The following is a 15438-nucleotide window of genomic DNA, read 5'->3' on the forward strand; positions in this document are numbered from 1 at the left end:
AGTCGGGGGCATGTGCCTGGGTTGCGGGCACATCCCCAATAGGAGATGTGTAGGAGGCAGCTGATCGATGTTTCTCTCTCATCGATGTTTCTGGTTCTCTATCTCGCTCCCTTCTTCTCTGTAAAAAATCAATAAAATATATTAAAAAGAAAAAAAAAAAAGAAAAGCAATTCTAGGCCTCTCAGCCTGGGATAGCCAAAAAAAATCCTAGAAAGGGTAGGGGCAGGACTGAAACCCATCCTTCCCTAACATTCATATTGTTTCTTTAAAGTCACTGAAGCCTACAACATAAGCTGTCAAACAGAATGGCTTGTTTTTTTTTTTTGTTTGTTTGTTTTTTAATTAAATCTTTATTGTTCAGATTATTACATTTGTTCCTCTTCCCCCCCCCCCCCATAACTCCCCTCCTCCCAGCTCCCGCCCCACCCTCCGCCCTCACTGCCCACCCACTGTCCTCATCCATAGGTGCACGATTTTTGTCCAGTCTCTTTCCGCATCTCCCACACCCCTTTCCCCCCCAAGAATAGTCAGTCCATTCCCTTTCTATGTCCCTGATTCTATTATGATCACCAGATTATTTATTCACTTGATTCTTAGATTCACTTGTTGATAGATGCATATTTGTTGTTCATAATTTGTATCTTTACCTTTTTTTTCTTCTTCCTCTTCTTAAAGGATACCTTTCAACATTTCATATAATACTGGTTTGGTGGTGATGAACTCCTTTAGCTTTTCCTTATCTGTGAAGCTCTTTATCTGACCTTCCGTTCTGAATGATAGCTTTGCTGGATAAAGTAATCTTGGTTGTAGGTTCTTGGTATTCATCACTTTGAATATTTCTTGAGAATGGCTTGTTTTTATCTCTATTTCTGCATCTAGGAAGAGGTAGTGGCTAGATTTTATTTTATTTATTTATTTTATTATTTTTAAAAAATATATATTTTATTGATTTTTTTACAGAGAGGAAGGGAGAGGGATAGAGAGTTAGAAACATCGATCAGCTGCCTCCTGCACACTCCCCACTGGGGATGTGCCCGCAACCGAGGTACATGCCCTTGACCGGAATCGAACCCGGGACCCTTGAGTCCGCAAGCCGATGCTCTATCCACTGAGCCAAACCAGGGTGTGGCTAGATTTTAAAGTTGAGGAGTTAGGCTTATGGAATTCATGGCTAGGGTTCCTATAGGGCCTTTATAACCATCAGCACAATCAAGGCCTGGGGGACAGTGTCAAGTTTTCAGCTCTAACACTTACTGTGTGCCAAGCTATCTTAACCTCCTTAAAACAACAAAACAGAAAACAAAAAGCTTTTATTATAGAAATGTTCATATATGTACATAAATAAAGAGAATATTATAGTAAACCCCGTGTACCCATCACCCAGCTTCAACAGTAATCCACATTTGGCTAATCTGGTTTCTTCAAAACTCACACTCACGTATTGCCCTTATTCCCTTAAAAATTGATTTTTAGAGAGAGAAGGGAAAGAGAGAAACATTGATTTTTGTTGTTCCACTTATTCATTCATTAGTTGATTCTTTTAATCCTCACCTGAGGATACTTTTTTTTCTTTTCTTTTTTAGAGAGAGTGGAAGGAAGACAGAGAGAAACATCGATGTGAGAGATACATCGATCAGTTGCCTCCTGTACACGCCCTGACCAGGAATTGAACCAGCAACCTAGGTATGTGTCCTGACCAAGAATCGAACCTGCAACCTTTTGGTGTACGGGACAATGCTCCAACCAACTGACCAACTCAATTAGGGCCATGGGTAGATTCCTGTATGTGCCCTGATGGGATCAAACCTGCAACTTTGGTGTATCAGGACCATATTCTAACCCAGCGGTCACCAACCTTTCGGACCTCATGGACCATCAGTGGTCCGAGGACCACCGGTTGGCAACCGCTGCAGGGCAACATTATTTTTAATTAAAATTTTTATTGAGATCATTGTAGATTCACATGGACTTACAAAACATAATACAGACAGATCACTTAAACACTCCCCAGTTTTCCCCAATGGTAATTGCTATAGACTGAATGTGTTCTCCCAAAATTCATATATTGAAAGCTAATCCTCAAAGTGTTGGTATTTGGAGATAGGGCCTTTGGGAGGTGTTTAGTGTCATTATAAAGAGACTCCAGAGAGCGCCCTTGCCCGCTTCCACCAGGTGAGGACACAGCCATCCATGGGCCAGGAGGAAGTAGGTTCTCCTCAGACAGTGACTCTGCTAATGCCTTGATCTTGGACTTCCCAGCCTTCAGAACTGTGAGGAATAAACTTCCGTTGCTTATAGCCACCCAGTCTACGGCATTCTGTCATAGCAACAGGAATAGACTAAAACAGTAATATTTTGCAAACTATCTTATATACTGTCACAACCAGGATATTGACATTCATATAATCCACCAATGTGATTCATATTTCCCAGTTTTGTACTGATTTTTGCATATGTATGTATTAAGTTCTGTAAAATGTTATAACCTGTGTAGGGTCCTATATCCACAAGAGTAAAGGACATAAACAGCTCCAATACCAAAAGGTCCTTGGTATTGCCCTTTTATGACTACACCCATGTCACTCCTTCCCCCTCTTCCACTTAGTCCCTACCATTTGGCAACCACTAAATCTGTCTTCCATTACTAAACTTCTGTCACTTCTAAAATGTTATATAAATGAAACCACACAGAAAATAAGCTTTTGGACTGGATTTATTTTTTCAGTATAACCTGGCAACTCATCCATGTTGTTGTATGTATCAACAGTTTGCTCCTGCTGCCTAGCAGTATTCTATAATATAGAAGTACCATAGTCTATACCTGTTCACGGACATTTGAATTATTTCCAGTTTTTGGCTATTATGAATTAAGCTGCTATGAACATTTGTGTATAGATATTAAAATGCCTATATGGAATTAGCTACCACAAACTGGGGGCTAGGAGTGCTTATTGAGTCCATCATTGTTTCTAAGGGCTTTTCAGTGGAATTAGGATATGCTTTAAAAAAAATCCTCACCAAAAAAAAAAAAAAAAAAAAATCCTCACTTGAGGATATGTTCATTGATTTATTTATTTTTAAACATGATAAACTCATTTTTTAAAGTATTTTTTTTATTGATTTCAGAGAGGAAGGGAGAGGGAGAGATAGAAACATCAATGATGAGAGAGAATCATTGATTGCCTGCTTCCTACACGCCCCCAACTGGGGACTGAGCCTGCAACCCCGGCATGTGCCCTTGACTAGAACTGAACCTGGGACCTTTCAGTCCGCAAGCCGACACTCTATCCATTGAACCAAACCAGCTAGGGCTGTTCACTGATTTCAGAGAAAGAGGAGGAGAGAGAAACATCAATGGGCTGACTGTTGTACACACCTCGACTGGGAGTTGAACCTGAAACTTAAGTATGTGTCCTAACTGGGAATCAAACCCGCAACCTTTTGGTGCATGGGACGATTCTCCAACCAATTGAACCACGCTGTCAGGGCAGGACATGCTTTTTATTTTTATTTTTTATTTCAGTGAGGAAGGGAGAGGGAGAGAGAGATAGAAATATCAATGATGAGAGAGAAGCATTGATCGGCTGCCTCCTGCATGCCCACTACTGGGGATCGAGCCCACAACCCGGGCATGTGCCCTTGACTGGAATCGAACCTGGGACTTTTCAGTCCGTAGGCCGACACTCTATCCATTGAGCCAAACTGGCTAGGGCAGGATATGCTTTTTAATTTAAGCTAAAATATGCCATGACTTCATACAGTTACTTCCTAATTAAATCAAGACTACAGGGAATTGCATAAATCACTGATTTTAGATTTGCATCTTTTTTCCTGTTATAATACAAATCTACATAATTATTTCTTCCCATTTTTTATTATGGTAAAATATGCATAAAATTTAACATCTTAACCATTTTTAAGTATACATTTGTGTTATTAAATATATTCATAATGTTGTGCAACTATCACCACAATCCATCTCCATAACTTTTTTTTTTAAATCCTCACTCGATATTTTTCCATTGATTTTTAGAGAGAGTGAAAGAGAGAAGGAAAGACAGAAAGAAATATTGATTGCACACACCCTGACCATGGCCCAGGCTGGGGAAGAGCATGCAACCCAGTACGTGCCCTTGATTGGAATTGAACCAGGGACCGTTAGGTCCACAGGTCAACGCTCTATCCACGGTACCAAACTGACTAGGGCTCCATAACTCTTTTCATCTTGTAAAATTGAAACTCTATACCAGCAATTTTCAACTAGTATGCCACAATAATTTTTAAAACATGCAATACCTACTTAGTCAGGGGCACTGACCTCTTTTCCCTTATATTGTCAAATTAAAAGAAATGGCAATAGCTGTCCAATGTGAGTGAATCAAAATTATACCTACTTTTTTGTCAGACTGGCAAAAAATATATATTTTGGCATGCTGCAGAATTTTAGTAATTAACTTGGGTGTCATGAGATGAAAAATGCTGAAAATCACTGTTCTATACTCATTAAATAACTTCCCATTTCTCCCTCTTCCTCCCCATCCCTTGGTAACCACCATTCTACTGTCTGTCTTTATGGTTTTAACTAGTCTAAATACCTTATAAAAGGTATTTAGTTGTCTTTTTTTGACATTCAATATTATTTTATATTAGTCTCAGGTGTACAGCATAGTAGTTGATTATATATTTATGAAGTGATCCCAACGTAATTGTTTTAGCCTACACACTTTCACCTATTCTCCACAATATGACTACTGAATACAATTTAAGATTTTATGGCAGTTTTTTGTTGTTAATCCTCACCCAAGGGTATTTTTCCATTGTCTTCTAGAGTGGAAAAGAGAGGGAAAAACAGAGAAACATTGATATGAAAGAAACACATCGTTTGGTTGCCTCCTGCATGGGCCCTGACCAGGGCCTGAGATGGGAGAAGCCTGCAACTAAAGGATGTGCCCTTGACCAGAACAGAAAACGGGACCCTTTGGTCCACAGGCCGACGCTCTATCCACTGAGCCAGTGATGACGAACGTTTTGAGCTCGGCGTGTCAGCATTTTGAAAAACCCTAACTTAACTCTGGTGCCCTGTCACATGTAGAAATTTTTTGATATTTGCAACCATAGTAAAACAAAGACTTATATTTTTGATATTTATTTTATATATTTAAATGCCATTTAACAAAGAAAAATCAACCAAAAAAATGAGTTCGCGTGTCACCTCTGACACGCGTGTCATAGGTTCGCCATCACTGCACTGAGCCAAGCCAGCTAGGGCTGGCAATTAATTTTGTCTTTTAGGTAGATCTTCAGATGTATAGTTAAATCAGTGTGTTTTGAAGTCATTCAGTTCCCTTCTGTGCAGTTAGGCCACCAACTAGATACACATTTAGGTTCATTTTACTTTTGACTTTCAGGGATTGATTTTTTTTTTAAAATATATATTTTATTGATTTTTTACAGAGAGGAAGGGAGAGAGATAGAGAGCCAGAAACATCGATTAGCTGCCTCCGGCACATCTCCTACTGGGGATGTGCCCGCAACCCAGGTACATGCCCTTGACCGGAATCGAACCTGGGACCCCCCAGTCCGCAGGCCGACGCTCCATCCACTGAGCCAAACCGGTTTCGGCCAGGGATTGATTTTTTTAAAATTAATTTTTATCATACAATCATGTAAAACATAGATTTCTGAAGTCAAATGCACAAAACAAAGTATATTCAAAAGTCTTGCTTTTTCCCTTCATTCTATTCTCTCCTTTCCAAGCTAAATAACCATTAAAAATTTTAAATGTATACTTCTACTTTAAAAAAATGTAAGTATTCATTTATTTACATTTGTACCTCCCTACTTCCTCTTACAAATAAAGAGTAGAGGGAGCCCTAGCTGGTTTGGCCTGCGGACTGGAGGGTCCCAGGTTCAATTCTGGTTAAGGGCACATGCCTGGGTTGCAGGCTTGATCCCCAATGGGGTGTGTGCAGGAGGCAACCGATCAATGATTCTCTTTCATCATTGATGTTTCTGTCTCTCTCTCCCTCTCCTTTCCTTTCTGAAACCAATAAAAATATCTTTTAAAAAAGAGTAGAGGAAATGGGCATACTTTCTTATTCCCAACTTTAACAGGTAAGCTCTTGGTGTTACGCCATTGAGATCCTCAAAAACTTTTTTTTGTAAAATGAAGGCAACACTATCCATTCTATCTGATCTTCCACACCATTTCTTGGGAAGATGAAGGATGTGAAAAGTGGTACACAAACATACCTGTTTACTTATATTGAACCATTTTTGGGAGAACCTTGAGTCCTGGATCCAATTTAGTACGTTTAACACAAGAACAAACAGAGGCTCACAGAGTCCAGAGGCCCTGCCCAAGGTACGCAGGGAATAAGAGAGAGCTCGTCATCTGCCTTGCAGCCCAGGGGTCCGATACATCCACCAAGCTCTTCTTTTTTAAAACTGTATGTACTCAAGCCTTCTCTCTCTTTCTCCACCACCGAGGTGCGTGCAGTTCGCTTCTCCTTTGCCATGTCTTCCCACAGGACTTTCAGATCAAGAGGTTCCTGGCCAAGAAACAAAAGCAGAATCGGCCCATCCCAAAGGATTCTGATGAAAACTAGTAATAAAATCAGGTACAACTTGAGGAGGAGACAGTGGAGAAGAACCAAACTGGGTCTATGAGGAATCACACATGAGAGATGGCTCACATATTTATGCTGTATCCAGGTTGCCTGCACCCTTAAATGATTGAAAAGATCACTACTGTCGGGATAGTTGGGGCATTTTAATAGGGAAATTACTGGACTCATGATTTTGCTCTGTTGATTTTATTTTCTGCGGTAGGTTGATTCAGTAATAAACGTGAGACCTTTTAAACTGCAAAAAAGAAAAACTGTAATCCACATATAAATACCTATTTTTATAGAAAGGAGTATTTTAGGAGACCCTCGAAAAGGAAAAAGTAATAAAAAGCCTCAAGGCTGAGTGAGGCAGTTGATGCTCAAGCAAACACTAGCGCCCGGAGTCGCAGGCGGGAGCGGGCGGCTGGTGAGCGAGCGCTGCCCTCACTCAATGGCAGCTCCGGCCGGAGCGCGGAGGCGACGAGGAACCTGGAGACGCAGTGACGGCGCCGCGTAGGGGGCCCAATGCGAGGACGCTGGGCAGTGAAGTTAAAGTTGCCCCATTGGCACCGGGACAGGAGGGCTGACATCCTCCGGACTCCAGGGGAAGAGTCCGCCGGGAAAGGACGCCATGTCGGAGCTTCCGAAAGGAGAAATGGCACTGATGAGGATCCGTAGGGCTTCCACGGCTCCGGCTCTAACATCCCGGCCTAGGGGCGGGGCGGGGCGGGGAGGGGCGGGGCTGGGCGGAGTCGGCCCGCAGGGGCCGCCGGGAAACCAGGGGAGGAGCAACAAGGATGACGCTAGGGAGCGTAACAGGGCGGGGCGAGGGCTTGCCTCCCCGCCCGCCTGGGTCGGGCTAACGGCTTCCGGTCGCGATGTCTGGGAGGGGCCGGGGAGAGGCGGTGCCCCGCAGCCGCTCCAAGATGATGGGCTGCGAGGAATCAGAGCTGAAGTCGGGGGAAGGGCAGGCGGCCGTAGCGGCCCCGGGGCCACCCCCGGAACCCCGCGCCCCGGAGCCCGGAGCCCCCGTGCCCGAGCCTGGCCTGGATCTCAGCCTGAGCCTGAGCCCGCGGTCCCAGAGCCCCGAGCCGCCGAACTGCAGCCCGGGGCGGGGGAAGGGGCGGGCAAACCGGCGGGGCGGGGCCCGCAAGGAGCGGCAGGTGAGCTGGCGGAAGGCCTGGCCGGCGGCCCGCCGACCGCCCCGCTCCCCCTTCCTCACCGCCCTGCTCTCTGCCCCCAGGTCCGTTTCCGCCTGGCGCCACCCTCCCCGGTCCGGGCCCAGCCGCTGGCCGTCCCTGCCGCCCCGGGCGAGAAGCCCGCGGCGTCGCAGGACCTGGGTGCGCCCGCGCCGCACAGCAGCCTGGCTCTGAGCCTCGAGCTGCAGGCCGCGCGGGCCGCAGCCGCGGGCCAGTTCGATGCCGCGAAGGCCGTGGAGGAACAGCTGAGAAAATCGTTCCAGACCCGCTGTGCCCTGGAGGAGAGCGTGGCCGAGGGTGAGGGGGGGCAGCTGGCAGGCCGGGCGCGGGAGTTGGGGTGAGAGGCGCGGCTCACCCCCGCTCCCCCTGCGGTCTCAGGACTGAACGTGCCGCGCTCCAAGCGGCTTTTCCGCGACCTGGTGAGCCTGCAGGTGCCCGAGGAGCAGGTTCTGAGCGCGGCGCTGAGGGAGAGGTTGGCGCTCCTGCCCCCGCAGGCCCGAGCCCCGCCTCCAAAGGTGAGGGCCTGGGCCGGGGTCCCCTCCCGCGCCCCCTGCCCTTGGCCGCCGCGGCTTCTTCCCTCTCCTCGTGTAACTGGCTTTGGACTTCATTTCCGACAGGAGCCCCCTGGGCCAGGGCCGGACATGACTGTGCTGTGTGACCCAGAAACGTTATTTTATGAGTTTCCACACCTGACCCTGGACAGTCTGCCCGCTCTCCGCCTTCAGCTCCGGCCCCGCCCTTCAGAGGATACCTTCCTCATGCATCGAACACTAAGGCGATGGGAAGTGTAGCCCAGGAGGCGCCCAGAATTGCTTGTATTTTTGTGTTGAAAGTAACATAATAAAGTGGTTTTGCTAACAAATGGGACTTTTCTCGGAAGGCTTAAGTTGGAAAGCTGTAGGTTAGAAGCTGCCTGGAAGCCAAGTGTTTTGGCCCCTTCTTTAAGGAACTCCGTAATGACCAGTAGAAAACACTGGTCCAAGTAAGAGGTTTAGTTTTCATTCTTTTAATCCTCACCTTAGGATGTTTATTGCTTTTTAGAGAGGATAGGAGGAACATTCGACTGGTTGCCTCTAGTAAGCGCCAGACTGGGAGTGAACTCACCACCTTTCAGTGTAGGAGTCCCCAACCCCGTGAGCCACACTAGCTGGAGCCCAGTCAGGGGTTTGGGTACCCTCCCCACATCGTCCTGATTGCAGTCACACCCACCACCTTTGTTTTGTATGACACCACACTTGTTTCTTTGCACCACTTATTTCTGATCACTTCATGTGGATCTCAGCCTGCATGTTACCTGACTCAGGGAACCTGGTAAGGCAGCTACCGGCATTTATTTAAATTATCTCCTTGTTTTGCCTTCAAGGGCCTTGCCCATCTTTACACCTGACCAGAGTAAATACTTGACAAGCCACTGAATAGCTACATGTTAAGTTAAACTGCCTATTAGCTGGTTCCTCAGCATCAAAAAAGGAGGGTGGATGGTAGGGAGGTCCTAGAGCAGGGAGTCTGTCCGGTCCAAAGTGTCTTTTTCTAGCTCCACTTCAATTCTACTGTTAAATCCCAAAGTTAGCCTTCTGCCAAAGCTTCCACAAAAAAACCTGTGTCAGTGGTTTTTGTTGTTGTTTTTTTTGGGGGGGGTGGGGGGGTGGGATGGGAGATAGATGGGCTCTTCAAGTTTCACATCAAAATTTGCATCATACCCCTTCTTCCTGACTAGGGTCCTATATAGTTGTGTGTAGATGTAGCAATCCACAATCTTCCCAATCATTGAAAAACCTTGAGAGTAGTTTAGAGGAAGCACAGGTTGTGCTGGGAGGCACCATCCCTTCCCACCAGTTAAAAAGTGCCAGACAGCCTGGCCTGTGGGGCCCCGTGGTTGAGCATCGAACTGTGAACCAAGAGGTCACAGATCGATTCCCGGTCAGGGCATATGCCTGGGTTGCAGGATTCCCTATGTAGGGTGTGCAGGAAGCAAGTCAATCAATGATTCTCATCATTGATGTTTCTCTCCCTTCCTCTCTCTGAAATAATATACACAAAAGTGCCAGACATAGGTGTGGGGGCCATTGCCCTAAACATCAAGTTTATTGTGCTGTTCTTACATTCCAAACCCAACCCCCTCTCCCAATGGGGGACAGCAGAGGGATTTTCACAGTACCTGCATGCCTCCCCATCAAGCTTCCCCCTCTTAAGCCTCAGTCCCTCTATCATGTGGTCCACTGAAATGAAGGCAGGGACAAGGGCTGAGGAGAATGGGAATTTCTCCTTGGAAGGACAGGAGGAAGAGCCCAGAGAACTTGATAACTCCCCACCTCCTGTGCCCTAGGAGAACAGAGATCAGCAAACAGTCCATGCCATCCAGCCAGTGGGCTGGGGGAAGAGGAAGATGGCGGTAACTCCAGAACAGCTGGGCTTGCTGCTTAGGTACCAGAGGTATAGGGAGGAGGCTGGGGCAGCAACACAGGAAAAGCTTTCTATGCAGATCCAAGAAAGGAAACTTTTGGAGCCAGAAAGGAAAGACTGCGGGATATTTTCTTTCCCCAGGTCCTTAAGAGCAGCGGGCAGCTTCTTCACACTTTCTGTTCAAGGGGCCACTCAGTGGCTGGGGGAACGGGCCTTGTGGAACAGGTACACAGGACGCTGGAAGCCTAAGAGGAGAGTGCAATCAGGAGGGATGGGCAGGACCTCAAGACTCCACAGGGTCTGTACCTTGTCCCTCAGGGCTGGTCTCCCTCCCCCACCAAAATAAGCCAGACTTACCTTTGAAGGTGCTGTGGGGTGTGGCCACAAGCTCATAGCTGGAAAAGCCCACTTCTGGGGATGTCAGGTAGGAACTGAACTGCTCTGGCTTCAGCTGGATTCGATAATAGTTCTTGTAGGTTGTTTCCTAGGGAGAAGAGCAGGGACCACTTCAGCTTGCTGCCTTCTCCCTGCCAGAGAATGATGCCCACCCAGGAGATCTTTTCACCTTGTTCAGAAAGTCCTCTTTCCACTTCTTTGGGGTCTTTCTTGCCTTAACTAAAGGACATACCAATTTCCACTTAAATACCAACTCACTGTGAGAGTCTTTCTCTTGGCGTAGGTTGACCAAGGTTGGGGTTCGAGGATCAAGATGCCCCCAGGGTGTAGGTGCCGGTAGATCCGTCGAAACATGCGCTTCAGTCCCTCGTCTCCCCAGTTCAGATGTACCCACTTGGTAAGGCTGAGGCAGAGCACCACATCATACTCAGGTGTTTGGGCGTCCACCAGCTCATCTCGATCCAGCACATAGTTACCCTGAGGGAGAGGGCAACAGCGGCATTAAAAGAACTATGAACCCACACATTCAATCTGCAGCCTCACTTTATAGCCCTTGGCCACAATCATCTTTGATACCGTCAGTATCACTTTTTTGCATGCTATTGGTGGTAAACCAAACAAAAAGAAGCCTCACAAGATCTCCAAAGTTGGGGTGAAAGTGCCGAGAAAGAATGCTAGAGTTCCTCTAAGATGCTGTCCATTAAGCCGAGCGACCCAACAGGACCTAACCCAGATTTGAAAGGGAGACCTGTGGTTCCTTCTCAGTAGTTGGGGCTGGCAAAGTTTTAGGATTGTTCTTTCCAGAGAAGTGAAGAGACCATCCCTCAGGAAATTTTTTTCTAGATAAGCTAGAAAAAAGTCCATTTTCCAACACTACTCCTGCAGATGGCGAATTGGAGTGTTTCATGAGGAGCTATGTGCAGGCAGTCTGGACAGACGCTGAAGGCATGTTACCCTCCCCTCCTGCAGAGGACTCTGACTCTTCTCCATCCTATTATCTAGTGTCAATGTGGAGATGATCCAAGGCCAAGCACTTGAGTTCCTGACCACGGACACTCTTCAACTCTATATCATATGCAAACTAAGTCCCTATCAATGGAGAGAAACTGCAAATATTAGCCACTATCCTAATCCTCCCTCCCCCCTGAGACATTCCATGTCTGATACCCATCCCTTCATGCACCTTCAGTAGGTTAGAAGACAAGTTTCCATGTGGATCAGATCCCCAAGTGAGCATCAGCAGTAGCCCCCTAGAGAAGGTGGACTGGCCTGGATTACAGTCCAGGTAGGGAGGAGGGCAAAAGGGGTCAGATCCCATTTTGGGGCCAGGAGTCACAAGAAAGGAACCCAGGTAGAGCTTCCTTCCACCTTTCCAGGTTATAGGAAGGGACACCCAGTGGATTCAGACCCTTCTCTCGAGGACCTGGTTCTCCCGGTGTGGACTGCATACACAGAAATCCCTCTGGCTCATAGCCTCCCTGTCACATTATTTAACCTCATCCTCAGACTTGGGCCCTATCCCAAGACCCTCTTACCGTAACGAAGACAACATTGTTGGGGAAGACTGATGTGTCTGCTCCATCCAAGGGCACTTGGGGTGCAGCAATGGGACCCCGGCTTGCTGTCAGTGAGGCTGGGAAGCAGCTCCTCTTTCGAACGGTTTTGATCCCTTCCTCACTCTCTGCCCCTGGGTCCCCCTCAGCAGTCTGGGGTTGCAGACGCAGCTCCTCTGACAGGTAGTGTCGGATGTTTTGGCGGGCCGAGTGGATGAGTCGGGCATCAATATCCAGGCCTACCATGCGGGATGGGCCCCACTTACAGGCAATGCTCAGGGTCACATGGCCCACATTGCAGCCCAGATCTAGGACGTCCCGACCCTTAAACCACTCAGGCTTCAACACCCGAAGGCGCCCATCCTCACAGGAGGGATTTCGGTACCCATAGTACTTGCAGTAATTCCCATACTGGAACTTGCGCTGTTGCTTTTTGAAACCTGCTGCAGGTAGTGGGTGGAGGTGGTGGCGGCCTCCCCCACTCCCTCGGCCCTTTTCCTTGGGACCCTGGCTTCCTCCACTCCTAGCCCCTGCCTCTGACTTGCTGGAAGTCCTGCGACGTTTTCGATGTCGTGAGGAGGAAGACGGGGGTGCAGAGGTAACTGAGGCAGCTGAAGAGGCTGAGAGGGAGCCTGAGGGACCCGGTAGGGCAGACGGAAGGGGAGACACGACCTCATCCCTGCAGTTGATGGCCGTGTTGAGTTCATAGGGCTGGGGGGCATCACGGTTTTGGTTCTGGCCCCTATGCCGTTGCTGCTGTGTGGTGCCCTCCCCATGGAGTGAGGGAGTGGGGGGAGCTGTGGGCAGCACAGAGTGGCTATCAATCCCTCCAGTTGCCTGCTGCTGCTGGTGGTGCTGTCCCCGGTGTCTATGTCGCTTCCGACCAGTCTTGAGTGGTGAAGCAAGAACTACTTGGGCCTCATCAGTGCAAGTATTGAGACTCAGTGGGTCAGTAATATCTTTGGGGATGAGAATCTCCACTGGATCTCGCCCCTTGGCCGGAAGCGGGGATGACTTAGGGGTCTCGGCATTGAGTGCGCGGCTCACTTCCTCATCCAGGAGACTATTCAGGTTCAGTGGATCAAAGATATTGCCCCCCAGGAGGAAGTTGGAAGGTAACACAGAGTCACAGTCCGAATTAACCCGCCTGCGCCTCTTGAAGGCCGGATGTTTGAAGCCTCCACCACCTCCCCCTACATTGCAGCTATTTCTCCTCTTGCCCCCACCTCCCCCAGGGGGCCGGTGGGGCTGATAGCCGTTCCGGGGTCGAGGCGGGGCAGGGGGTCCCAGTTCTGTTCCACCCCCTCCCCGTCGCTCCTCCCCCAGGTCCGGGGGAGCGGCTCGCCCGTGGGGATCCGACAAGCGGGCCTCCCCGGGCGTGTGGAGGCCGCCCCCTCGTTGCTGCTGCGACTGGCTGACCCGAGGCTGGGCAGTAGCCCCGGGGCTCTCCTTGCCCGCTCCAGAAGCCAAGACCCCGGCTGGGTGTGCTCGCGGGCCAGGCCCACGCTGCGTACCGCCGCGGAGCTCCCCGGAGGCGGGCTCTTGGTGCGGCTGCACCGAGGGGCTGCCCCCTCCGCCTGACTCCTCTTTGAGCGGCGGCGGCGGGGCAGGTACCAGAAACGGCTCCTTCTCCGCCGCCATCTCTATCATTTCCTCCCCTTATTCCGTCCCAGTCGAGGGCTAAGGGGGCTTACCCCCCCCTCCCTACACCCGCTCCCTTCCCCCCTTTCCTGGGCGCGCGCGCAGCTGCTCTCGCTAGTCTCGCGCCCTAGCGCCTCCCCCGAAGCGCGGCCCCTTCGCCTACGAGACCAAAACAAGATGCCCGCGAGACCCGAACTCCAGGAACCAACCGCGCGTGCGCCGACCCTTCTCCTCCACCACTACCGCTTTGCCGCGAGCGCGCACAGCCCAAGCGCGTTCCTCTCGTCCCAGAATCACGCATGCGCACTCCGCCGCCACCCTGGTCGCGCGCGCATCCGAGTACGAACCAACTTAACGGCTCCGGGAGTTTAAATATAGCTCCCTGTAATCCCCCCAAAAGCCCACCACCCCAAACTGACACCCTACTTCCCTTCGCAGCTATGTTCGTCCCTACTGATATCCTTTGTCTCTGCCGCGCGAACCCACCCACCGTAGGCGGGGACGGGGAGCTGGTGTGAAAAGGTCTCCTTGACACCCGACCCTTGTTCCTGAGGAATGAGTCTCAGCGGTCTCCGCCCGGCTCTAAACCCAACAAGCTCCCTACCCCGCCTCCTTCCTCCCCCTAGCGGGGAGCGCCTGCGCACATCCTTTTGGGCTTGCGCGGGTTGCTGCAGCACGTGCTGAGGGTGGTGCCCCGCCCTCCGTCCTAGGGGCGGGGACTGTTACGTCGCTTCCCCAGGTTTGGTACACGTAACGTGCGTTAGCACGATTGGGAGGGGCGTGGCTAAGGAACGTAGGCCCTCATGAATTATTCATGACTGGTCTCCGTTTGCCCACCTACTTAGAAGGGCGGGGGGGAACAAGAGGGGGGAATCTTAAAAGTAGATGAAGGAGCGAGTGTACTGACCGTCTTCCTACGAGCTGTTCTCAATAAAATACGATAAGTCATTTTAACTCACCCCCCTGGGAAATATTCACTGCTGAACTGAAAAAAAAAAAAGTCACCAAAACAGCTGATGCCCAACTTCCTCTTCCAACGAAATGGCCGAGTAGTCCTCTCGCTCCTCAGCCTTCCCCTAATCGCGATCACCTGAGGACACCACGCCCTTCCCTCCGTCTCCCAAAGCCCCGATACCAACGTCCCCGTAACCCACCGGACTCCTGCGCGCTCGATCCCCTAGCCCGAGGACTGCGACCCTATGCCCACCACAGCCACCAAAAGCAATACATTCACCACTACCACCAGCTCACACGCAGGCCTTCCCGAGCGCACGCTGCGGCTTCTCGCCGCCTTATAGATAAACGAGTGTGGGTGGGGAAGAGGTTTAGGCTTGGTTGCCCCTGCCTCGGCCAATGAGGAGGAAGCTATTCGACGCCCATTCTACTGGGTGCAAGGCGGCCCGTTCTCCCAACAGTGCTGGGGTGCGGGCCCTGTTGCACCCCAGAGGGTGGGGAGAGTCGAGAATGGGGAGGAGAGTCTCAAACAAAATATTAAAATACGGGTGCGAAGGAGACTAAAAGGAATAATAGGAATCAGGGAACGAAAAGGAAAAGACAGCTTGGGGCAGAGAAAAATTAGTAAAAGAAAGATGTGGTTCATTAACGATCAGGCACTGCTGTGGACGCCTAAAGGAAAAA

General features: G+C 49.5%; 2 protein-coding genes across 4 annotated transcripts; one reads left to right on the plus strand and one right to left on the minus strand.

The window, feature by feature from the left end:
* Window positions 1-7435: 7435 nt before the first annotated feature.
* Window positions 7436-8669, plus strand: PPP1R35 (protein phosphatase 1 regulatory subunit 35). Of its 3 annotated transcripts, XM_059693659.1 has the most exons (4): window positions 7453-7771; window positions 7852-8104; window positions 8186-8322; window positions 8425-8669. In XM_059693659.1, exons 1-4 carry the CDS (start codon window positions 7487-7489, stop codon window positions 8596-8598), a joined length of 849 nt encoding a protein of 282 aa, XP_059549642.1. In that variant the 5' UTR covers window positions 7453-7486; the 3' UTR covers window positions 8599-8669. The 3 variants fall into 3 exon arrangements, with proteins under 3 accessions (XP_059549643.1, XP_059549641.1, XP_059549642.1); XM_059693660.1 differs by lacking the exon at window positions 8186-8322 and having other exon boundaries at window positions 7436-7771; XM_059693658.1 differs by having other exon boundaries at window positions 7447-7771; window positions 8186-8669.
* A 1189-nt stretch (window positions 8670-9858) lies between these two features.
* Window positions 9859-15125, minus strand: MEPCE (methylphosphate capping enzyme). Its single transcript, XM_059693661.1, has 4 exons — window positions 12142-15125; window positions 10865-11083; window positions 10568-10694; window positions 9859-10455 (listed from the first exon to the last, which is right to left on the minus strand). The coding sequence occupies exons 1-4, from the start codon at window positions 13807-13809 to the stop codon at window positions 10403-10405; spliced, it is 2067 nt and encodes a 688-aa protein (XP_059549644.1). The 5' UTR covers window positions 13810-15125; the 3' UTR covers window positions 9859-10402.
* Window positions 15126-15438: the final 313 nt, after the last annotated feature.

This window comes from Myotis daubentonii, chromosome 4, assembly GCF_963259705.1.
Source record: "Myotis daubentonii chromosome 4, mMyoDau2.1, whole genome shotgun sequence".
Taxonomy (NCBI): Eukaryota; Metazoa; Chordata; class Mammalia; order Chiroptera; family Vespertilionidae; genus Myotis; species Myotis daubentonii.